The sequence below is a fragment of the Lutzomyia longipalpis genome, chromosome 2 (genome assembly GCF_024334085.1).
Source record: "Lutzomyia longipalpis isolate SR_M1_2022 chromosome 2, ASM2433408v1".
Classification (NCBI taxonomy): domain Eukaryota; kingdom Metazoa; phylum Arthropoda; class Insecta; order Diptera; family Psychodidae; genus Lutzomyia; species Lutzomyia longipalpis.
Window position 1 is genome coordinate 35,855,245 of NC_074708.1, and position 25,884 is coordinate 35,881,128.

At 35.0% G+C, this 25,884-nt stretch overlaps 2 protein-coding genes across 2 annotated transcripts in view; one reads left to right on the top strand and one right to left on the bottom strand.

Annotated features, from left to right (window-relative positions):
* Positions 1–2,899: 2,899 nt before the first annotated feature.
* LOC129790475 (Krueppel-like factor 10) lies at positions 2,900–7,162 on the bottom strand. The gene is made up of 2 exons (XM_055827969.1): positions 6,598–7,162; positions 2,900–4,643 (listed from the first exon to the last, which is right to left on the bottom strand). The coding sequence occupies exons 1-2, from the start codon at positions 6,652–6,654 to the stop codon at positions 3,591–3,593; spliced, it is 1,110 nt and encodes a 369-aa protein (XP_055683944.1). The 5' UTR covers positions 6,655–7,162; the 3' UTR covers positions 2,900–3,590.
* Positions 7,163–13,573: 6,411 nt separating this feature from the next.
* LOC129790477 (zinc finger protein ush) overlaps positions 13,574–25,884 on the top strand; it is a 96,590-nt gene continuing 84,279 nt past the window's right edge. The window contains exon 1 of the mRNA XM_055827975.1: positions 13,574–14,402. Within this exon, the coding sequence (XP_055683950.1) occupies positions 14,348–14,402 (55 nt within the window). The 5' untranslated portion in view covers positions 13,574–14,347. The remainder of the gene's footprint in view (positions 14,403–25,884) is intronic.

Genomic DNA, 25,884 nt, shown 5'->3' on the forward strand with positions numbered 1-25,884 from the left:
AATCGCAGAGAATCCAAATCACCTTGTCCGGTAAGAAGTACACGTCATTGAAAATCCCAGGGCACGGAATGTCTCCGCCCTGGCCAACAATTTGCTTCTTCGCAGCAACATAAATTGCCCCAGCAAGGCAGAAATCGCCAAGGAATTCGTATTATAATCAATTTCACGCGACCCCCGCATTGTACAGAAGCCTGGCCCATTGCTATCAAATTATTAAAAATAAATAAACAAAAATGAGAAAAAGAAAAAAAAACGGTCCAACTTTGTAAGAAGATGACGCATTTTTGAGCATGAAAATAGCATAAATGTGATGATTTGCGTATTGAAGCGCGGATTATCTGCAAATTGTGGGAAAATTAAGAAGAGCCGCAAAAAAAGCCGCCACAGCAGTGAAAGTCGTGATTTTTCTTAGCAATGTCTTATCACACAGCTATATAGTAGATAATATATAGAAAAAAAGTGTGTGTGCAATTCTGAGAGTACCAAATGGTCGGGCTTGAAATAAATAGAGTTGGTGTGGGTCAAAATCAGCACCCATTCATGCGGTGGCATCGTCACGATCACGCCTTCGGAACGTGAATTTCACTCTCTCATCACATTTGCGCCACAATTGCGTTCACACACCCAGTATTTGCGATTAGAGAGATACGCGCTGAACCCCTCCTCCGGCGGAGCTTGTCCCAAACCCCGCGCGTTCTGGTCAATCACTCTCTTGAATTTCTCCCCCATAAGACCTTACTACGTGGCCGGAACGATAAGATACGTGAGAAATTGGCGAGGAAACAGACATATCGTTGTAATTTATTGCAAAGGGAATGGTATTCCCGATCACAGCCGGTTGGTATCTCCCACAGATCGCGCGCGCTTTAACTTTCAAAGAGATTAAGATTTTTCACGTAGGCCATAGGTGGATGCCGGGGAATTTGGACCCCTTGATTAGGCCCTTTTAGAGGATGAGGCTGTTCTCAAATAAATTAATCTAATGCATACCTATGTTAGTTCTGATTAGCCAAATTAAGCGTGACAAAAAGTTTTAAAAGAAATTTCTTTTTTCTAAAGAAAATATTCGTTAAGGAGGTAAAATGTCGGATAGGGTTAGTAGCCGTAATTATAGCATTAAAAGTACCGGATTAAACTCCAATTTAAGGCTTTTCAATGTTTAATTTAGTTTTGGTGCAAATCTATCATTTTTTTAAGACTGTTCACTCACATTGAATTTATTAAAACATTTTAAAGAAATTCCTTGAATAAAGCAATATGTTGCTTTTATAGCTTTCCAGCGACATTATGAAGAATGAGTTTTACAGCTTAATCTTCAGTTTTATACGTAAAAAAAATAAATAAAAATAATAGATCCTAAAAATAATAAATTGATTAAACGATTCCTTTAAAAATTTCTTTTCTTAAATTTTTTTTCAAAAATTTTCTTAAAAACAGTAATGAAAAATGAGAAATAAACAATGAACGTATGAATGAATGTATTAAAAAGTCTAGATTTTCTATTCTTTCGGAAAAAGTCAATAATTTAATTTTTCTTTTGAAATTAATACTTTGAATAAAACGCATCATTTAATATTTTAAAGATTTTACACATTTTAAGGTCCTTAAAAAAAGGTTCTGGCTTCTATAAGATTTTGGATAATCCTTTTAGTAAATTATCGTTTGTAAGTACAGGGTGGCCAGGAAATTAGGGCATGATTTTAACCGCGAATAACTTTTAATTGGATTGAGATATCTGAAAACTTCTGCCACCAAAAGATGCGTAAACCATTTATAGATTAGATACTTAAGTTTGGACTTATCTAAACATTTTTAAAAGCACAAATATTTAAAAAAAAAACTTTTTTCAAGAGAAATTTATATTGAAAAGAAGATTTAAATCATATCGAAGCTCTCTTCTCTAATTCTTTTTATGAAAATTCATTGAAAAAAATCATAAAATTAACTTTGTTTTACAATAACTTTAAAAAACATAAAATGAATTAAATCCAGCAAATATTTTTCTCATCTTTATAAACAATAAGAGAAAATCTTTATCTAAAAAAATATTCAAAATAAAGTTTTCCATTTCTTTTAATGCGTATTGTGCGGTGAAAAAAAAAACAAACATTATTAAAGCTTTTTCGGTTTAATTGCGTGCTCTGCATATTAATTTAAAGGTTGTTTTCATGACATCGCCATACGACGATGCTTTTGAAGGAGAAATTGGGAAGAATGAGGAAGAAAGGGTATGTGCGGTGTAGAGAAAAAATTGCGACGTACGCCGTTGTATCATATACTTTGACTCTTTGACCGGCAAAATTGTATTTGCCATATTATTTTGCGCATGTCTCATGCACATATCACATGGCAGCGGCGTGCTCAGGCCGCGTACATTGGGAGCAATTTGTGTGGATAGAAAGCATGTGTGAGGCATTGAAGCTGCCTCCTCTTCCCAGTTCACCAGAGCTCAGGGATCGCGTCTATTGTTCCAAAAATGCGATGTTGATAACCCATAGAGGCTAATTTTAGTTTGTCAAGCATTATTGTGGGGTTTTTGCGCGCCCGCACACATCTTCAGAAATGATCAGTGTGACCGTGCCGATCCCCACAAGAGCCCACAGATCCAGTTTCATCTGGATGCTGTGCCTGAACCGAATCTCTGACCTATTTTTTGCCTTCTCCTCATGCCTTTCGTGTCTTTCAGCGACGTCCCCATCTCGCTTTTTGGCACACATTTGGCATTCGATTGTTTTTTTTTTCTTTATTACTTTCGTTAACCTTTGGGTGCCTCTTCGTCTCCTGCTGCTCCCTGCTTACACCCAAGAAATTCCCACAGTCACACATAGCTGAAAAAAACGTCCCCCCATGCCTCGTCAACATCAACGTTGATTGATGATGAAAGTGAAACAATTTTGGCTTCTATATTATTTCAATAATTTATTCTTTGTCCTAGTTAGAAGAATTTTTAACAAATAAAAAATTTCTTTTTCATCTCCTAAAAACATTTTAATTTTTTCTTTCTCAAAACTTGTACTTCATGAAAGGATAAATAGTTTTTAAACACAAATTTTTTTCTTTCTCCTTGCCAAAAACATTTTTTTTGTGCATGAAAAACAAATTATTGGACAATTCATTTTTTTAAATAATTTTTTTATTCTATATAGTAAAGAACCTTAACACCTATTTTGTATGCTTATGTAATATGATTTTTGTTGTTTAAAATCTACGATTAAAGGACCTTTATGGGGGAGGGTGTGGTGTATAGTAAAAAAAGGGGGCGAAGGAGGGAAAGAAATGCATAAAAGAGTTGTTTGCAAGAGTCCCGCAGTAGAGAGTAAAATTTTGTTACCATAACTAGGGGGATGGTGCTCGCTTAATAATTTTATGTAATTTATGTTGTTGAAAGTATTTTATGTGTGATTGAAAAAGTGAAGATCACAGAGTTCTCCTTTGTTACTTTTCCTATAACGTAGCTATATTATAAAGAGGATGACCATCGTGAGATGTGATCAAAGATGATTGATGATAATTACTGAAGAATTCTTCCATGATGTCACTCAACCCGGCAATGGTGGAATGTTTTGCTTGACGGAGGTGGTCGTCAGTCTCTACGAAATCACTTTGAGCATTGATTTCGACTGATTTTGCATCTTGTCGGCCTTTTTGTCCTTTGAGTGACGCTTTACGTGCTTCGAGAGGTGATCACTGCGCATAAATCGCCTCTGGCACACGGGGCAGGCGAACTTCTTCTCACCAGTGTGGGTGCGTTTGTGCCGCGATAGCTCATCAGAGCGTGAGAAGCGACGGTTGCAGCCTTCGAATTTGCATATGAAAGGACGTTCGCCCGTGTGGATGCGTTTATGGGCTTTCAGATGGCTTGACTTGAAGTAGTTCTTCCCACAATTTGGGTACTCACACTCGAAGATTCTTCTTCGTTCAGGTGGCGGACTATTCGTTGTGGCGGCCGCCTTGGCTGGCACAAGGGGTGAGAGTGTCTGGAAGATGACATATTGTCCAGCAGGGATGATGTTCCCACTTGCCGATGTGGCTGTGATGAGGAAACCCTGAGGTGGAAGCTTTGGTGCAATGGCGGGCAATTGAACGGGTTTGGCAGGTGGTGATGGAGTTTGCGGTGGTGCCTCTACAACTGCAGGTGCGGGTGTTGTGGGTTTCGCAACTTCCTCCATTGGTTCACTGGGTGCAGCAGGAACGGGCGTGGTAGCTGGTACCTGAGCTATGGAACTATGTCGTCCAATCTTGTACTTGACACTTCGAAAAACATTAAATGTATCGAAGGTTTGTGGTTCGCTCGATGGCTGCAGTCTCTCAGGTTTCACCGTACCATCTCTACTGGCACGCATAATAACACTAGCTCTCTGCTGCTGTTGCTGCAGCATATTCTCCTGCCCGTAGATCTCATTGGCAGCTTCGGTAATTCGCGAAATGAGATCCTCTTTTGTGAGTCGAAATTCCCGCGTGTCTTCATCTTCCGATGGCGGGGGTGTGAGTGATGTTGTGAAGGATTGTTCACGGGCATACAGTCGCTTCCTCGGGGGTAGGTCTGAGTCATCTTCTGTATCAGATGGATTTGGTGTGACAAACCCCTTGGGCAGGACACTTTCCAATTTTCTCTTCAAACACCGCCCAATGCTGTCCTCTTTCTACAAATGAAACAACAAAAGGAATTCTTGAGTTAGCTGCGTTGGTTGCGTTATGTGCTATGCTACACAAAGGAAGCTTCCTACAAAGCAACAACCATACATGGGTGGAGGGTGAAAAGAAGAGGTGTGGTCTCGTGTGTGGCTCTTTTTTGCGGGCCGGCGTAAATAAAGTCCTTGGGTCTTTATCACACGCTTGACCCTGGCTACTCTGAAGCCAATATAAGTCTCTACTAAAGTGTGGCGCTTCTCCACAATGTTGTTAGCTTCCTCAACGATAATTAACATGGGAAGGTTGTCGCTTTGCGATGAAAATTTTTGCATTTTGCTTCTTCTTTGGACTCTTGGCCTAGAGAAGTAGGCAGAATAACCCGGCTGAGGAAGGGTATATGAGCAGTCGCGGAGGACGAATAACGACGTCATGGAATATTTTCCTTTGTCCCTCAACAAGGACATGAGAACATTAACACGGGCCACCGCGGTGGGAAGCGAGAGAGAAAATAGAGTCATGCGTAATCGTAAGCTTCTTCATTGCTTTCTCTCTTTCACACATACGCGGGACTCATCGCTGTTCCGCAACGTTTCATTCTATTTCCAGACTTAGTTGTATGCAAAGTTCGTTGGGAATGTTTTTCTTTAGTTTTTTTTTTTGCCTTGGTTAAATCAATGAATTTATAAAAGATTTTCTTTGAAAATTGTTCTTTACGGAACAAAACATTTATTATTCTTCTAGGTCCGATCTTCTAGAATGTCCTAGGATTTTAGGTGATTTATCTATTTTTGTTCAAAGATTTCTTTTGGATTTTATTATAAAAGTTTGGCCTTAAATTTCCCCAATCTAATTTTCTTTTATATTTAATTTTCTAACAAAGCTTCTTTACGGATCTGGTTAAATAAGCTTCTTTACAGACCTGGTTAACTAAGTCTTCTTACAGATCTGTTCAACTAAGTCTTTTTTTCAAATCTGATCAACAAAGTTTCTTTACGGATCTGGTTAACTAAGCTTCTTTAAAAATCTGTTTAACTAAGCTTTTTCGCAGATCAGATAAACCAAACCTACTTATCGAGTTTCGTTTTTACAGATCCGTTCAATTGATTCTTCTCCAATAATTTAAATGCTTTCAAGTCCACAAAAACAGGAGTGTCTGAGACAATCCCTGCTAAGTCTTTAAATCCGCAAATACTCTCAAATCATAAATTCCTCTGGCATTGCATCACGAACTTATCACGCGACCCTTGCTTCATGTTTGGTTTCATTTATGCCCGGTATATGTGTGCGGCATGACTATGTTTGAAGCATGATGGTATTGGGAACGTCATTCGCCGCCAGTCCAAAGTTCACAATGCTGTTCACGTGAACACCAGCTGATTACCGAGTGCTCACTGCGTGATCAGTGTGTGGCCCCTACGGGTGCGAATGAAATGGCAAATGATTGTGTTCAAATTTTCTACGAGCTAAAGCGAGATGGGGGATATTTTGTCACAAGCACCATATATATTTATTGACATGGAATGTTGGATTTATTTTGAGAGGAGTGTGAGAGGTCTCATTTTGGGTGTGTGTACAGGGAGGTGCCGGACGAAGGGAAGGGTTCCTCGTAAGGTATCATCTTATTCGCGTTTTTTTTGTGTCTTTGCCACAAAACTAATCTGCCTGTTTTTTTTGGTTTACTTTCGTATGAAGAAAAAAATGTTAATGAGTTGATTTAAAAGAAAAAACGCCTCTTTATTTTTATTTTTGACCACACCACTCTCCAAAGGCGTCAAAGAATTTTTTTTTGAAATTTTTTTGGATATGGTTTTGCACGGGTTTAGATTTATTTTTAGGATTCTTCTTCAGCCGTTTTGGCTGCTTTGCGGGTTGTTTTCGTGGTCACGTTCTCGTCATGGAAATTTTTCGAGCATTGCCCAAGATTAGGGTTTAGGCACATGAGGAAATTATTTTAATTCTACTAACCATTTCTGCAAGTGGCGGTGTAGCTGGTGGTGATAGAAGTAATCCAGAATCAGGCATTTTAAATACACAGAGCACTTGTTAAATTCCAGCAAATAAATGAGTCACAAATTAATTCACAAAATGCGTGATTAAGTCCTTTGTCTTAATCCACTCTTTATTCACAAATTCACAGGGATTTCTTTTTATTCACTTGAGAGAATTTTTTTTATCTCACAAATCTCCTTCACTTTCTCAAAAATACTTGGGAGAGAAGTATATATTGTAATTGGTTTGTGAGCACAGGGGGAGATTATGTTGGGTTTGTTAACTTCTGCGTCCGATTCAGTGAACGGTTGGAGCTGAAGTAAAATTGTAGAATAAAGTTTCTCCGCCAAGTAGCGCGACTCTCATGCACACCCATACACGCGCAACTTGGTTGTTTCGTCATCGCTTGGCGGGCTTTTAAAGTATATAGAAAAAAAATCGCGCCTTGGTTGAGTCAAGAGCTAGTGAAATTCTTATCGAATCTTCGAGTACATTTTCGCGGAATTCTCTGAGATTCATGACTTGTGGGATTTCATGATGTTCCCCAACTTCTCTCTTGGGAGGTAATTTTATGCAATAGGCCAGGAAGTTCAGACTTCTTTTCCCTGGCTGGAGGAAACCTGGTGCAACGGATCTGCACTGCAACCGTAGCCAGGAAGGGATGATGAAGTCAGTTTCGCGAGGGTGTCCGTCAATGGTTTAGGTACAATCACTAGGCTAGAGCGTGCTCATGCGCTTTCCCGCCAATCAGAAATGGCAGAAATGGGGGCTCGTTGGCGCGAAATGTGCTTCATGTGTGCGCGCGATGTGTTGTGTATCATGCATTGACCGAATGATCAGCACGTGAACACTGCCTGCCGCACTTCGTAGCTTCAGCTAAGAGGGGGTCAGTGACGTCAATTCGGAGGTGTGCTCTCATGGTGACCAATTTTAAACTTTGCGCGTTTTTCGTCTCTTCGCATTTTACTTTATTTTATTTTTTTTTGCCTCTTTGTGTGGACTCGTCGTGAAAATATTTCGCGGCTTTTTTTTTCAACTTCTTCTCTCTTGGACAAACCTCCACAACCAGTGGCAACTGGAATATTTTTACATACAAACAGAGATGAGCTAATAAAATGCGCTGAATTGTAATTTTATTCAATTGTACGACGTGACCATCTGCATGGATTTGCGGGGTGTTTATGTTTTCGCCATAGGAGCTGGAAGATTTCTTAATTCATCAACATACTCCTCTATAAACATCCGTCCTCCACTATGACGCCATTACTCTGTGCTTATGAACCTTGTGCTTGCTTACCCCGCGAGAAGGTATTTATTCAAAGAAATACCTACATATGATTAACTTACAATCACACGTGACTCACGGGAGCTTTTAATTCTCTTTTTTTTTCTTTAACTTTAAAGACATTTTCCCAATGAGTCTCTCAGGAGATTGCTTCATGCGACTAGAAAGTTCCAATGAATATTGTGTGCTATCTGTTTGCCATCATTTCGATGGGTTTTTATTTGGAAAATGAATTTCATACAATATGGCCCAATGAGCTACTTTCCTGAGAAACCCACCCAGCTTCAAGTTGAGCCAGACCCTGCAGATGTGCCTCCGCGCACGTTCAAAGTCCCTGAACTTATCGCAGCATGAACCTTCGACAAATTGCGAAATTGCGATATATTTCTACATGATAATTTTTTTCCTGATCAGGACGACCTTGATGGGAGTATTTTGATTGTATATAGTAGATCTAGGACAACCTCTTCTCCCTATTTTCACTAATTCCTCATTGTTTTGTCCTCTTTTTTCCTCGCCCACTCACTGATTACTGCCTAATCAGTTGCAACATACAGAGATAGAATTTCCTTCAAGTGTCAGTGATATACTACACAACACACATTTTCTCTGCTTCAATTGAATTTATTTTCAGACCATGTGATAAACAAAAACATAAGATAAGCATTAAATGTAGCAAAAATAAAGAAAATTTAAATTAGCTCACAATGTGTGGAAAACAATGACTAGGGGCAGATTTTTGTTATTTTCAATGTGAAAAAAATGCGTTTGGGGATATTTTATCGGGAAATTCCACACGAAAATACGTTGACGACGTTGTTTGTTACCCAATCTGCAAAATTGCCAGGTTGAGTGCGAAATTAAATAAAGCAAAAGAACTAGTTTTAGCCGGAATTGGATGTGAAGTACTTACTGCCGGCGTTGGCCTCAATTGCAAGATGATTACTTTGAGAGCTAAAATGCGCTGTTTATGTGTAGTTAGAAGAAAAGGAAAGCTGTTGAATTTTCCATTACTTATCCGATTAATTAATTAATCGTTGTTGGGAAGGATGTGGAATTTCGTGGTAAATAATTGCAAAATTTAATTATTTTTTTTAGAAAATGGTAGCTAATCCTAATACGGCGATAGACTAAAAAAAATCATTTAGAAATTTAAATTGAATTTAAGTATTATTCTATAAATTGAAAATATTTATTTCAAATAATTATCTACTTCTTTTAGAATTTGAGATATTGAGCCTTGTTAAGAAACCAAGAAATCCTTGAAATTCCCTTGAAATCTTGAAATTTCTGTACAAAATTCAAAGATTTCAAGGATTTCTTGGTCGCTGAATAAGGTCCATTGACTAGTGAAGATATATTTTTGTTACTTTTTTGCCTTAGATAGTTCAGATAAGTTTTTAATATAAAAAAGTAAACATATCCGTGTAAAACTAAATAAAATATAAAATTTCAGAATTAAAAAAAATATATTTGGATTAAAAAAATAATTTTTTAACCCAAAAATTGTAAAAATTAATGCAAATTATATTGAGCAGAGAAAGCAAAGATAAATAATTACAATTTCAATAAGATTTTTAAGGTGCTTTAATAAACGTAAGAAGAATATTCGTGTAGTCCAGCCGGGTAAAGCTTCTAACTGATTTAGCAACAAAATCAATTATTAGGATGATTTTTCTTTTACACGTGATTTGTACCTTAATAGCATATCGAGGGCTATATTGTAAAAAAACGGCTAAGTCGGTTTGGATCCCATACAAAGTTAACCGACTTAGCCGTTTTTACAATGCAGCTCTCGATATACATAAACCTCCTAAGGTCAAGGTCGTTCATTTATGTTAAATTAATTTAATTTTTTTAATTTGCAAAGCTCTTAATTTTATTTAAAAAAAAAAGTTTTCATTGAAAAATAAATATTTGATGGCTCTGAAAACTAGCCCAGCATTGCAATACATAATGTAATTCCTATCAGTCTCATAATGCGCTGTCTGTTTTGAGATATTTTGCAAAAATGCGAAATAAAAAAATTCAATCAATATGTTGTTTGTTTCATGGCATGGCTTAACAATCGCTATATGAGCACATGGCCGAGTCCCAAAATCACCGGCTTTTGTCTCTCTAATTCTTCTCTTTTCTCCTAAAAATATTTTTGCTGTGAGTGACTTCAGTGCTATATCGTGTGGAAAAATACCTGACACACGTTTTTCTCTTTTTCTTAGTTTTTTCTTCGCAAAAATCGCGCGGTCTTCGCGCCTTCTTTCTCGCAGTCGCACCACAACAAAAATTCTAACGAAAAAAAACCTCCGCGCACAGTTGAAGATTTATGCGGTTGTTGTTTGTGATGATAAAATCGAAAATTTAAATAAAATAAAATGATGAAATAACTAGACTTTTTTGCAACAGAAAAATTTTTATCCAGCCCATTGGATATCAACGTGATTTTTGCAGAGGAGATTGTATGAGCCCCCACGGGCGACAGACGTGATTGAGAGAGGTGAAGAATTGAAATTATATTATTTTATGAATTACTTTTGTCCACAATACTGCAATTGCATTAGAATATTTCCTCATGCTTTTCTACGTGCCTTTTTCTTTGCCTACATTTTTTTCGTTTTATTTATTTTTATCATCAACACTGGACCACCCACTCGCGTCTATATATGCATTTAATCCAAGAGGCAAGGGTGTGTGATATGCTGATTTCCGTCACAAAAGATCTTTATTTCTTACATTATGGGATTTATTTCACAATTTATTGAAATTATATTAACTTGAAAATGTCGCGCACATACGAGTTTAAAAGAAAATTCCCAATCAATTTCTTAGAGATTTGCTTGTCATTTCTACGTGATTTTTCGCAGAGGTGTGACCATTGCCTATGGGCGAAACTTCTCGTCTGGCATAAGAATAAATTTTAGAACTCCTCGGTTGAAATCACAAACTAGTCTAGGAAGTGATAAAATAAATCCACCCTGATTAATTGTCCTGTATGATTAAATTGACGCATGGATAAGAACAATTCTCAAGACAAATTCTTCCAATCTATCAATCTAATAAGCATTTAACAAAGCCATTTAGCAACATTGCATTTTATGTCGTAAACAAAATACACCCAAATGATTAATTGAACAATTGTTGTGCCATTTGTACAAATAAAAATTTCCCAGGAAAATTCCTCAAAGGAAAAAAGTCATTATAGAACACCTTAACTAAAGAAATTTGCAAAAAATTGCGAAACTACTGCAGCGTAAATTTTCTGGGAAAACAGATATGAATAGCTCAAAATCGCGCCTTTTCAATCTAGAGATAATAAACGTTGATTTATTGAATAACTTCGCTCTGAAAATAGCGAGAAATTTCTTATCAAGAAGTTTTCTTGTTTATGAGTTTAAAAGATTTGCAAGATTTAATAGTAATTCTTGTCAAAGTTTCTAATAAAAAAAATTCTAAAATGAAAGGACTAGATCATAGAAATGAAAAGAATCCATAAAATTAAAATAATTGATAACAAAATAATATTTCTTAAAGTATTAAAATAATTTCTGAATTTATTAGAAGAAAATCATATTATGATTAATAAAGTTATTTGTGAAAAGATTGTAAAAGTTTGTAATAGAATTGACTTTTTTCCACAAATAAATTCCCTCGTTTTTTTAATTTATTTAAAAAATCTGGAAAAATTATTTTTTATCAAAATCTCAGTTTCTATATTAACTAAAATTAAAAAATATATATACACATACATATATTACATAAAATTGTGTAAAATACAGTTTAATTTAATTGATTACAATATCATTTAAGCAGACGCAAAAATATTCGAGCTTGATTAACTATTAACAATTTTAGGGGAGATAATACAGAGACACGATGGAGGTTAATTTTTATTGACTCCCAAGGACACCATTGGGGAAGATATGCTGAGTCAGTCAAAGACCCTAAAATTGTCTGCCGTTCTCACCTCACCAGAGAACAAACACCGAGCGACAGAATTCTCTATATATGTTTTCTAAATCTTCCAGAATTTATTTAAGAATTCATTTGAGCTGGAGAAAAAAATTTCCCATGCTTACAAATTGTCCGTTGATTGTGGGGAAATTGAAAATTCCACTGCTAATTGCACTGTGAAAAAAAAGAAGCAACAAAACTGTTGATTGTGAAGCATGGTCGCTGTCACGTGGCTTCAATTAACAAAAAAAAACTCCTCATCTTCACAAACCTGAAAACAAGTCGCGGATTCTGCATATTTGAGGTGTCAAGCGTCTTTGACATGTTGTCGGTTATCTTTCTACGAGCAAAAACCGCCTCAATCTGGTTTTTGATGCGAATCATCAAGAGTGTCTCAATAGGAAATTAATGCAAATACAAAAATGACCTAATCCATGTATCACGCTTCCGAATGCCTTTTGCATAAATTTTTTTGAACGTTTGTTCTTTGTAAGAGCAAAGTCAGAGCTCATCAACTGCAAAGTCTACATATTTGTCAATTTGTTCCTCAATCACTATTTATAGAGTCTCACCTTCAATGTTTATTATCGTGATAAAAGCTTCACAGTCTGCGGCCTTTTGCGTATTTGTCCGGAACATTTTATCAGAAACTTTATTTGCCCGTTGAAGTCGTTCATTTCTCCCCTGATGTAGCTTTTCGTGCAGAGGTGGCGCTAGTTGGCTAATTTATTTTCCCGCCATTCGATTAGCAAATATTTCGGTTTAGAATGTTTGGTGTCTTTGGTGTATTCATTATCCAAGATTCTTTCATTTTCTTCCAGATCTTTTATCCAGATGTCTCTGCAAAGAGAATTTCAGATCAAAATTTATATCCCGAAATTTGCCGTGTGTGATGTAATTAATTCAAATTCACGCGCATAATAAATGAAGTTGAAATATTTTCAATAGATCTTCCCAAAATTAATTTGACTTTCTAATTCTTGCACGCCTATCGTGTGACAAGTGTGGCAAAAATCGCGGTCTTTTACCGTTAGAGATAATTCCTCGTGTCAAATATTTGGTTGATTATAAGGAAATCCGATGAATCAATTAAGAATTAAATTTTTGGCGGGAATTTGTCATGTCAAAAAACGCTGTGCGTATGGGATTTTGTCAGAGGTGTGAGTGATAATGAGGAAAGATTGAGATCAAGAATTCGTTGAAGTAGGATGGATTGTACGTGTGGGTGGTGGGTGCGAGTGAGATGGGCATCCGCGCATAAGACGACATCAATCATAAACAAATTGTCAGACATGTCAAAATAAAACGTCACACGTGGTGAAGATTGTTCTGTGCATGCGCAACGACCAACAACCGATCTCTTATCTTTGCCACTTCGTATCTTGTGCCGCACACAGCTCGCTTGTTGCTGTCTCTTTTACCCACGAGACGCGATAGAGGGTGGTTCGGATAGTTGATAAATAATCTTGTCAAATAATCTGTCAAATCTTGATTGCATCTTGGATAAACTTCTTTATCAAGATCTTGAAGAAGGAATCTTATCTCAAGGATCTTGAGTTAGGAATTTATTTTTTGAGATGAGAATAATGCGTATGAGTCACCCTGTGGCATGGAAGACAGTCGTCTCACTCTCGCAGGAGATCTTACTGATAAAATTGTGAACACACCAGCATACACAGAGTGTAAAGAAAATTTCCCAACTGGCCGCTTATTGCTCATTTCGAAGTCCACGTCCCGTTTAGTTTGTTTGAATCGGTGACGGTGTAACTATCACTGTTCGTCTCTCCGGCTTTTCGAAGCGAGTCACGCTATTTAACAATAATACAATTCTTTTCATACCCATTATGATTATTGTATGGTGAAGAAAATTAAAATAAAAAGTGTTTCAAAGCTACTGGGTAGACAAGTTTTGATTGTATGAAGTATACAGACATCACGAACGTTCCAAATCTTTTACATTTTTTTTTATTATATTGTTCTCTACTCTAATTAACTTTTGCACTACTTCATAACTACCCTGAATTGTGTGTGCGGAGTTTGTTCCTTAAAAAAGAAATTTTCTTTTTTACTTTACAATAAAAACTTTTTCTCAAGGAAATTAAACATAATTTCTTGAACTACATTTTGGGGGTCTTTTGAATTAAATTAATTTATATTTTTCTTGATCCCAGATTTAAAGAAAAAATATAAAGAAACAGAATAAACTAACATAGTGCGGTTACGTGTTTGATTTTTTTTGCATGCAAGAAAAGGTGAACTAAAAAAAAGAAGAAATATATAGCAAAAAAAAAAGAACCCAACTGCTGATAAGAAATAATCAACAGAATTTAATACAACAGCCATTTAGTTATTTTATTTTCCTTTCGCGGGTGAATAATAATGCTTTCCGAGGGAGTAATTTGCATATCAGTTCCGTGATGATTAATGTGATAGTGAATAGTGAAATCCTTGTGTCTACCCTGTCAACTGTAGTGTAATTTATGAATTATTTTGATGAAAGTAATTATGTCACGAAGGAAGCAGTCGAATCCGAAACCTCTGCTAAAAAGTATGTTGCCTGTAATTTTCTATTTTTTTATTTCTCTAATCTCTCTCTATTTTTATATATATTATGTACCTACCTACCTCACATTTTGATGTCTGTTACGCCAATAATATTTTAATTAACTAATTTAATGGGAAAATGTCTCGAGGGAGCGTGGAAAAAGCGCAAACGGGTGCTTTTGGTGTTCACTTTTTTTGCTCCATTTTGGACACTTTTGCCGGTTTTTCTAAAAACTTTTTTCTTCAGTCAATGAACTTTTTTGTTGGAAGATTTCTTAGCCAAACACTCGAGGGGAAAATTAGTGAGTTTTTTGTGTGACCCTCTCACAACTTTGATTGACATATTTTGTAATAATTTTGCATAATTTATCGCAGATTTTTCAACATAATAAAATCATATTTCTTAAACGGAGGTTATAGAGAGAAAAAAATATTGAAAAAAAATGTTTGTTGATTTTTTATCAAGTATTTGAGTGATTTTGTAATTCAATTATGAATACAATGTGCCCTAATCCTTGAGGGTTGAGATAGTGATAAATTGTTGATATGTTATCACTAAATATGTGATAATCTGTTACATTTATCTCATGGGAATTGTAGTTGAAAGTTTTGAAGTGAAAATCTTAAGATAAACAAAGTTCAAAATACTTGATTTTTCTTTTAAATTGAGCTCGGAAAAAGAAATTAAAATTGTAAGAAAACTATTGAATTTCCCGTAAGTTTTTTTTTGTAAAATTAAATTTCTTTTAATACTTTTAACGAGTCTTCAGAGACAAATTAGCGGCTTCAACAACAACACCAACCCCAAACTGAATGAAAATGAAAAAGAATATCAAAGAAAAACTTTCAGAAAAAAGGAGTTTATTCATCGGCATATGAAAAACTTTCTCAGTCATAAAACAATTAAGACATATTTTATTTTATAGAAAATCAATAAAGCTTAAAAAAACGTCAAGGAAATAAATAAATAAAATGTTTTGAAACATTTAAAAGTGAAAAAATATATGAAATGGCGACATATTTCCTTGACAATTGTTTCTGGTTTCCGACTTTTTTCTATGTAAAAAATTGTGATTTTCTCTAGGAATTTCTTAAGCTTTTTTTTGATTCTTTAAAAAAAATTTTAAAAATGGTTCAAAATTATTTGGTGTATAAGAAAGTTTTTCATTGATGAATAAACTCCTTTCTGGAAAATTTATATTTTAACCTAAATCTAAGGCATTGTGAGTCTAAAGGCAACTTTTACGACCCTCAAGCGACTAGTTTGCACCCAATTCTGCAAGCTCTTTGAGTTTCTTGCCCTAAACTAATAACTTCTTTCATACTAAATTTTCTGAGAATGATCTAAATCTCGCTGGAGTACGTTATCTCCCAAAATCACAGGAAGAACTCAACATAATGGCAAAAAAATGCCATAAAACTACAATTTCGTTGAGCTTTTTTTGGAAAATCTCTTACACACCGTGTCAAACTTGTTCTTCTTTGATTCTTATCAAATTTTCTGTGGAGTATTCAGAGACCACAGAACACTGTAATGAGCTTCTTTTTTTCCTGCCATTTTGGATGACTTGAGCTTGTTTGAGGAAAAGAATGAAAATAAAAAAATCCGTGAAGAAAATCGTCTCGCGACCCCGAGACATAAACAACAATATAATCAACAATAGATGAATTATTACAATAAGTCATAAAGAGTGTTTGTGTTTAAAGGCTTCTCCTCTTTTTTTTCTGCTCTACACTTCTTTGCACCACCATGAATACGGTTTGTTTGCTTTTAGTGTTGATGAAAAAAAAAAAAGAAATAAGAAACACGGCATAGGGAATTTCTAGTGTGATGGGGACACATAAAAATTAAATTTGAGATGTTCTTTGGTTGTGATTCCCTCATTCTATGGGCCCAATGAATTACAATATCATGTTACTAATTCGATTTGAATGAGCTCCTCTGAAGATTGCCCGAAAGCCTGCGTATTTGAGGTTCTTCACCCACACACAACTTTCACGTGCAGAAAGCATATCAGAATAATTCCTCAATCAGCATTATTAGTTTTAGGACTCAATCATGGGGGTTATATAGTATTTGTGGTGTGATAAAAAAGCGACAATTTTCACCTTTCCGCCACGTAGTTGTTTTCCAAACATTGCAACATGTGGCACTATCTGTGGAAAAATTTTCCAAAACCCCATTTTATTGTTTTAAAAGAAAAATTCAGGTGCTTCTGATGGCGATATCGCGGAAAATATTTGCATATCACCTCGATAAGGGCGTTTGTGTAATGAAATTATATTACTATTTGTTTAAGTTTGTTTTTTAAAACTATTTTTTTTCACTGACAATTTATTATTTCTTGTTTTGTAGTTTAAAAAAATAAAATAAAAGGGTTACGATAAAGATTTTTATAGGCGTTGGTTCAGTTTGGGTTCAGTGCTCTCTTCTCTGATAATTCGTATTTGAAATTAATTCAAATAGGAATCTCATCGGAGTCTTTAGTTGTTCTCTTCTTCTATTCTTAGAAAATCGTGGGATTTTTGTTTTGATTATTGGGGGTGATTAGAGGGAAATTAATCAGAGATTTGTGTTTGAATTGATTGCTCAAAATGATGTTTCGGCGTTCGTTTATATTTATTTCCTTCATCAGGTTGAAGTTCCTTTTGGAAATCTACTTGTTTGTAATGAATCTGTTTAAAAGGAACTTATTATTTTATATTAAATTTTTATTTTCTTAAAAAAAAATACCTGAGGTACTAAAATAAATAATAAAAACGAGAAAATTGTTCACGAAAATTGTGAAGAGATTAACTTGAGAAATTTCTAAAAAAAGCTTTCAAAGTCACTATAAAATGATTTTCTAATTTCTTGACAAGATTTTATTTTAAAAAGATGTCTTTACAAAAAAAATCTTTAACCTCTTCTTCGTGATTCTTAAGAAGAGAAGGAAATAGAAAATTAAGCTCGAAAACTGTCATTCTAAAGATTTTAAAAAGCTCCCACAAAAGCTTTTGAACTTAATAAAAAAAAATATTCTTTCTGTTTTTTTTGTAAAAACTTTAAAATACCTAATTAAATAAATCAGTGAAGAAACTTTATAAAAGATCTTTACCTTTACCAATATTTTTAAGCAACTTAAGAAGAGTTTACAAAAATAGAAAATCACTTCTTTAGGTAAATTGTAAAATAGAAGAATAAATTCTAAAGATTCTTCGAAAGCTTTCAAAGCGTTTTAAAACTATTTTTCCAATAATTAATATCAAGAAGTAACAATCAATAAAATTAATCAACCAAGCCTAAAGTTATTTAGTATAAAAATACCCACAAATTGAGTCATGATAGTAAGTATATGTATATTCTTTAATAAACCACAATCCAACCACGATAGATTGCCTTGACGTTTGGCGTTTAAAGTAAATTCTCGAGTTGTGTGTGAGATAAAAAGGAGTGGACACAAAAAAAGTAGTTTTAGTTGGTTGACGGATAAAGCGGCTAAATGGGAGAAAAGATATAAATAAAGAAATAAAAGGCGCTTATCATTTGAAATCCAGGAAATGGCAAAAGATAAGCCAATTTGAAGTTTGTGGACGTTTAAAAGAAAACGTGTGTTTTACATTTTTTGAAGGCACAGCTCGATGGAAAACTATGCTGGTAGGTGTCTCAATGGGACATTTTAAATAAGTATATACCAGCAGCGATAAAAAAGTGAGTAGTTTTAATTGAATTGTCTGGCTCTTTATGTCTCTGTGGGACGGTTAATTGCATTTCTTTGCAAAATTTAAATTTCTCCCCAAAGACTCAAAGTATTTTGTTTAATTTTCACAACAAAAGGAAAAAGAGTTTTACATGAAAGCCCTTCTTCTCTCTTTTTTTCTGCATAAAAGTGTACAATATGAGATACATTGTTGTACAAAATTATGTTTATTTTATTGAATGGCACGATGCACAAAAAATTACCTCCAAATGAGGGTCTCTTCTTTTTTTCGGAATGAGCCCGCGACAGAAGAAAATGGATGGAGAATGAAATAATTAGCATAAAAGTCAATCTGATGATTGCTATCTGTTTCGGGGCTTTTTTGTTGTGTATGCAAAAGCATCGCGAGGAATGGAGCTAAAGCAATCTTCTCACCTTCCAAGCAGCAATTTTTGAAAAATTAAAAAACATTAAATTGCACCTTTGGTGGCTTTTTTCCTTCTTTTCTTTTGCCGATGTATTCAAGACAAAATGAAATGACGAATGATGTCATGTTATGGGTACTTCTTGTTTTGGAGTACGCCTCAAGATGACATTTTGGAGTATTTAAAGCAAAACTTTATAATATACCAAAGACAGGGACACTTGAAGTGGAGTGACTTTGTCAGGTCTCCCCGTGTGTATTTGTTAATTAACATAAATATCGTATACAGACCGGAATTTTGAGTGTGACAAAACGCCAGGGAATTTTATTTCTTTTGTGTGCCGTTTGCAAGAAAACACATTGACTTATCTGCGCGTTCTTTGGGGGGCTTCCAACATACCAGATGGAATACTCAATGCCTCAAGTTTACGTAGAAAACTTCTTTTTTTTCGCTGCATTCTCCAGTCACATTTTTAACGTGTAGGTTACACTGCAAATTTCTTCGTTGAACAGTGTAGATACGAAGGCTAACTTGGTGTGGGTTTTTCTCCTTATCAAAATCAGTCTCAACAGTCATGGTTCTCTCATGTGTATAAGATCACAGAGAGAAAGAGAGACTTTTCAACCAGACAATATTGTAGGCAGGTTGCTATATATGAGATGTTCTGTTTATTTTATATATAGTTTTAAGGTCAATTAATTATGAAAAGGAAATAAATTGTCTTACAAAAAAAAATTGAAGATTTGAGCAACTGTTTTTCAATGCTTCCGGTGTTCAAGGAAAATCAGCATTTTAATGAATGTTTGAATAACTATGTCCTATCAGCCACTGAAGAAGGCTCACTATTAGGGCCGAAAGCTTTGGCTTTATTGCTGCTTTTCCTTGGGTGAGCGGGAATTTCCTCTGACGAACACCGGAAGCCTTGAAAAACAAATCCTTAACGTCAGAAAAAAATATTTGAGTAACTTTTTGCAAAGAAATTTCATTGGAAGGAAATAAATTTTTCCATACTGGAAAAAGTTGTTTTTATCATAAGAAATTATTAAATTCAAGATTGTTTTATTGGAAATTTTTCTTCTTCTTGAAATTCAAAATTTTTTCATTTAGTTTATGACCAATTTTCAATAAAAAGAAAACTTTTTTTTCGAATAACTAAAAAAATCTTTATAAATTTTCACATTTCATGCCCAATAACCTTCGCATGGCTTCCCAGAATAATCACCCCCGTTATCCATTAACTGTCCATAAAATATAAAATTCTTCTTCATTGACTTTCTTCGTCTTATGTGTTTGAAGAAAAATAAATAAATAAACTCGAAAAAAAATGGAAGAAGAAAGTCAAAGGGGATACACTGAAAAAAATCAATCGTTAAAAGAATTTATTGACTCTCTGGGTGTATTTCATCACCTGCGGTGTTTGTCCCCATCATTGACTAATTTTATGCAACTGGTTCAGATCATATTAATAAAATTAAATCATTTTGCATGGGGCAAAAAAGTAGAGAAAGAGATTAATGAATGCGCAGCGATATAACATAAAATGTGTGAATATGAATTAATTGCAAAAAATTACCATTTTCACATTCAGTGGATGTCGGCAGTGGAGCACAAGAAGTGCGTGAGTGGTCAATGATGGTTTTATTAGTTCCTTTTATGGGTTTATGGGTTTTTTTGCAGCTGATTGAGAGAGTTTTTGGATGAATATTTTTGAATATTTTTTTTGCTGAAGCAGCGAGTTAACTTTCTTTGGGTTTTACTTGAAGAATTTGCGTTAAGCTTAGGAATTTCTGTGGAATAATTTTGGGATTTTCTGTAAAATTTTCCAAGGAAAACTTCCTCCTCTCATCTAGATTTTTTTTTAAATTAAGAAAAGAGTTAGGAAAGTTCTTCAAAGTTTTTGCCAGGTTGCGTGAAAAATTTCTTTAGTTTTTCCATAAAAAATTCTGCCCCTACCTGCAAAAATAAAAAAAAAATAATAATCCCAAAGAAAACTCCACATATCCACAATCAATACATTGTTGCAATAAGTCGTTATTTTTAAATAATCCCACTCAAGTCTGTCGATAAAGTTCAACATTTTGCAAAATCTTTCTCTTTACTCTTTATATTTGAAAAAAACGAAGAAAAAATCAAATTCTCCGTCTGGCTAAAAACAATTTTAATTATTTTTGAGAGGATTTTTTTGTGGTTATGTGTAAAATGGAATTGAACTTATGTGGACGCGAGTATGATGGTCTATGAACCGACGGAATCCGCCTTGTCGACTTTTGAGATGATAATTGCTGAAGATTAGGAGAGACATGGGTTTTGTTATCATTTTCACATTTTTTTTTCATTCGTTGTGTGTTGGCGTGGATCTCAATTAGTGTGAGAGAGTTTGAGGCGGAAAATGAGTACGATGGCAAAAGGAGAGAGGGAGAATGTGGAATATCTGTGATTGTGGTGCGCAATGGTATTGGGAGAAGATCGCGCGCGTTTCTTATCGGTCCCCACAAACCATTGAGAGAGGAAGATTGGCCATTTATCATTTTGAGCCGCGTCAATGTCTGATCTCTGGGATGGCGCGGGCTTCGCATCTCTATCTATAAGAGGAGGATGCTGATTCGTTGCTATCCAGGCAATCTCTATCTTCTATTCCCCGGCTCTCCTCTTCGTGCGTGGTTATTAAAATAACCCACAAGCACTCTGAATTCTTTCGATGATAACCAATTTTTTTTTCGAGCTGTTTTTACTCTCCATCATCCTTATCATGAAAAATGCTGTATTATTTCAAATTTTTGGGAGGTTTTTTTTCTGTGAACATCTTCTTCTTAACGAGAAACAACGCAGATGTTGATTTCATCGAATCTCAAATCTCATTGCTCTTGGAGACTTCTCTATGGAATTTTTATATTTATGTATTTTTTTTCATTTGAGTTCAAGCTTGAGGGCGAGAGGTTAGGACTGTTTTTTTTTTCACCCCGCCCCAAAGCAGCACAATGTGAAAGAAAGTCATCGCATTGTAATCTTTTGGCGCGCAATGGGAAATCTCGTTAAAGTTCATCTCACCAGAGTCTCCATTGATTATCTCATGGGGCGGATTAGGCTTTTTAATTTTCATGGGAAGTGCGATATGGAGAGGAGACAGAGAGAGAGAGAGAGCTTTTTATCAGTTTTCACAGACAAAAAGCACTCATGGAGAGCGGGAGCGAGAGCTTTGTGTTGCACCCCTTTTGCAGCTTCTATGTAGCTTTTTAATGGAAGATTATGTGCATGATTAGGCTATGTAAGGGTTGGCAAAGGGTTGCAATATTGTTAGAGCTGGAAATTCAGTACTAAATTCAGTTTAATGATTTTGTAAAGAAAATGAATTTTAGAGGGAAAAAATTAATTAAAAAATTTAAAGATTTTTATAAAGAATTTTATCCTCAAATATCTTTAGAACGATAGAAGTATTAACGACTGTGAGGTGTATATGTAGGAAATGTAATAAAAAACACCTGAGAACAGACTGCAACCGATTCTTTTCCTACATATCTTTAGAACATTCACAAAAAATTCTTAAAATCGTAAATATTCTTTGGTCGAAAAGTCTGAAAAAAAAGAATATTTTTTAATATCTAGAAATAATATATTTTTGAATTTAAAAAAATAACGCAAAAGAATATTTTTTGAAAATTATTAATTTTTAAAAACCTAGTAGCTTCTAACTCTGTTGAAACCAACCAAGCATTCTAGCCCCAGCTCGTAAGCATGAAAATACCTTGTTTTAATTTATTAGCCAATCAAATGTAGTTGTATAGTTTTTTGTTAATTCTTTTACATTTAATTTACAATTTAAATGTACAATTTATTTGTAAATTATATCAGAATTAGAATCACATTCTTCTCAAAGAAACTTTGAATAAAAATCTAGTATATTCATCCACCTTTTTCTATATAATCTATAGGTATTTATTTGCGAATTATTTATTGACAATATCAACAAACTTTTTATCTTTGAAAGTTTTGCAAAATATTATAAAGTCTCTCTGTAGATTTGAGAAATATCTTTGTAAAGGATATAAATAGTTTTAGGTATAAAATAAAGGAAATGTAATAACGAAAACCTATCAGTTTACAGCAAAATAATCACCCTCTTGCCGGATGAATTTTATGGAGGCACAAATTTCTCAACAAAAGTACATAGTTTGAGAGATTTTCTTACATACATATAGGCAATAGAGAGAGAGAGGGGGAAATTTTATCACATCGTCGATGGAGGACCAAAATAGCTATATTTCTTGAAGCTCATAAAAATGCTCGCCATCCCAGGTGACAATGAACTATCCACATTCCATTCTTTGGCGCAGTAAAAATGGTGCTATTAAATTACAATAAAGGCGAAATATCATCTCCCTAATCGATTCATCGCGATGATGGTGTATAAAATGGACTTTTTTTTTCCTTTATAGAGAGTTGCGTTGTAAATTAATTATGAGTCTAATGCAACGAGATGCTCGCAAGTGTGTGATAAGGGGATAATTTTATCCATATGGAAACCTCCTGCTTTTTTTTTTCGGGGCACTCTCCACATACATACAATGTTATGTACATATGCTGTGTATTAGTTAAGTTGGGATGAAGATTAGCGTTTGGTTGTTAATATTGTTGTAGAGATGGGGGTTTGGATGGGTTGTATGTATATATGGAGTGGACATGAAGAAAAAAAAAGAGGCGGCCTGGATATGGTCTGAGTTTTCTTGATGAGTCTCCCTCCTTATCTCAACTCAACTGCACTCACAGCTAATCTATGGAACTTTATCTTCGTGTCTGGTGAGCGCAGTGCCTTTAGAGTGGATTTCGTATGGGATATCTCTCGTTCTCTTCCATGTTGGATGGGTGCGCGCGGGAATAATGTCGCGCGGAGAAGGCCAATGAGGAGACAATCCCAAAAGCCACAGACTCATCTCTCATCTCTGCTCCACAGAGATTCCATTGCAGAGTCGAATTGTTTGAGAATTTGGGAATTTGGTGGCGCCTGCAATCTCTTCAAATCGATTGTTGGGTCCCCCTCATTGCCACGGAGGACACGCCGTGTGACTCATGATCAAGAATGTGACCACATCGGCACTTAATTACCACCACCATCACCATCAGGATCATCAGAGCCGCGCGCGCAGGGCATATCGTAGCGCGGAGGGAATTCTTGAGCTCACTGCGAGATAGATGGGAGACAAAAGCATCGCGCGGCTGTGTGCTGTCCAACCCTGAGAGTGTTATTGAATCTGGTCCATGGCATGTGCTATCTCCATTCCAGCCTTACAGTCTCTATTTCCATTACCCGCGATATACTCTTGATATGGAAACTCCTTAAGTTTCTTCTCGTTGTTTTTTTTTTGCTCTCCCCCTTCTCACACACACACTCCATCTCACTCATGACAGCATCTTCTCCCTCATTTGCTCCATTAAAAGCTCCCCCCCCCTCCGCCCATCTTCAAGACACCACCACCAAAAAAAAATACTCAAACGTCCCCAAAGAACGATTTTTTCTTCATCCCAAAAGAAAGCAGATTCATTGCCAATTTCTTGTTCCACCGCACCAGCTTTAAGGCTTTTAAAAAATTAGTCGTAATCTCAAGAGAAAAAAACCCTGACGGCGAGATTACTATACAAAAAGTCATTTTAAGATGATATTTTGTAATGCAAAGAAAAAAATCAAAGCGATAATGTAGACAGAATTTCAGAAAAACAAATAAACTGAAAAAATTCTTATCGTTTCATTAATCAAAAGTGATTTGGTGTTTATTTAAAAAATATTATATTATCATGTGGCAGCATAGAGAATAAAATGAAATAGTCCCAAATTAATTGCTTTTCAACCAATATGTTGTTCAAAAATTTTAGAAATTTTAATGGGGAAAAAAAACATTTTACAATGAGAAAAACCAATTAGAATTAAATGAAAATTAGGGAAGAGTAGGGGTGGAGTTGGTCAAGTGAAGGATTATATTTAAGGACAGGGACTGTTCGAAAAATTTATGAAATAAAATAAAATTTGAATTTGGCGGGCACTCAAAGTGGTGAAATCGAGTGGTGAAAATAGAGAATGTGGGGAAAAAAGAATGATTTGGCGGCAAATATGACAGATCGGATGTTGAGGAAATTTCGCGAACAAGGATAAAATAAACTAAAGAAAAATCTTGAATTGATTAAAAGATATAAAAATCACAATGATGACGTCATTGCTAATATTTTTACGCAAATTTTTTCGTTATTTACTTTCGAATAAAATTATATTTTTATAGAAAAATAAATTTGCCCTGAAATAAAAGAAGATTAATTAAACAAAAAAAAACAAATTATTCAATTTTTAATTCATATTTCGATACGGTTCATTCAAATAAATTCACCCCTAAAATCTAAAGCATGGTCAATGTTTGTAGCAATGCTCCCTCATCTATGCGGCCAAAGTGGCTCACAAAATAAAATAATAAAATGGGAGAAAATGCCGAGAAATATTATCCTAAACAGAGAGTATGTAAAAATATTCACTTGAAATAGTATTTTAAGATTAGGAGATGGTGAAGAGAGAAAAAAAAGAAAGAAAGAGAGACCCTTGAGACGTTCAAAACCATAGGCAAGATTGATCTAATTTTCATGTGTTGCCGGCTTAGAGGAGTGCGAGACGAATTTATTTTAGATTTAACCGGTCCGATAAGCACTTTATACAGTGTGTGGCTTAAAAAGAGAAGAGATCTTTAGCGCGATAGTAGTTCAGTTTTCAGGATTTTTGGCGCCGAATTCATAAGTATTAACACTCTTCATGTACATAATAGTCGTTCGCTCCTTCTTCATCATCAAAATCCACCAAACCACCAACTCATGGGTTTATTCGGGTGGGTGCAAAAGAGACAGAGGCACACCACACATATATAGATGATAATGCGGGGAGAACGCAAAAGCCAAAGCACATAATATCATTCCTCTAAAACAATTAATTTTGAATAATTCCCCCCAAATTACATCATTGGATTAATTTTAGCAATTTATCTGGATCTTTAGGCGCGGGAATTTTATCTGATTTCACCACAAGAAAATGCGTGAAGCTCACGGAATGTCTGTTTCAAAAGTAAAAACATACTTTTGCCAGCCACATGCCTTCTGTCTGGGACGTTGAGGGTGCAAAAGGTTCCGTTGAAATATAAGAATTTTTCCGCGCAATTGGGGCTGTTGCGCAAAGTTATTCTTTTAATGTTTTATATATAAATTCGATTTATATATAATTGTTTTACACATAATAAAGGAGATGATGCATCGTTATATGAAAAAAATTTTCATTCGTGGAACAATTAGGATACATTTTTTTGTAGAGGACAATAAAGGTTAAGAAATCGCCAAAGAAACTTCTCAATTTTTCACT

Bases quoted from the DNA above. Each gene is read 5' to 3' on its own strand.
- LOC129790475 (XM_055827969.1), bottom strand. From the start codon at position 6,654: ATGCCTGATTCTGGATTACTTCTATCACCACCAGCTACACCGCCACTT. The intron at 4,644-6,597 runs GTTAGTAGAATT...TTTCATTTGTAG, and splicing joins CACCGCCACTTGCAGAAATG to AAAGAGGACAGCATTGGGCG.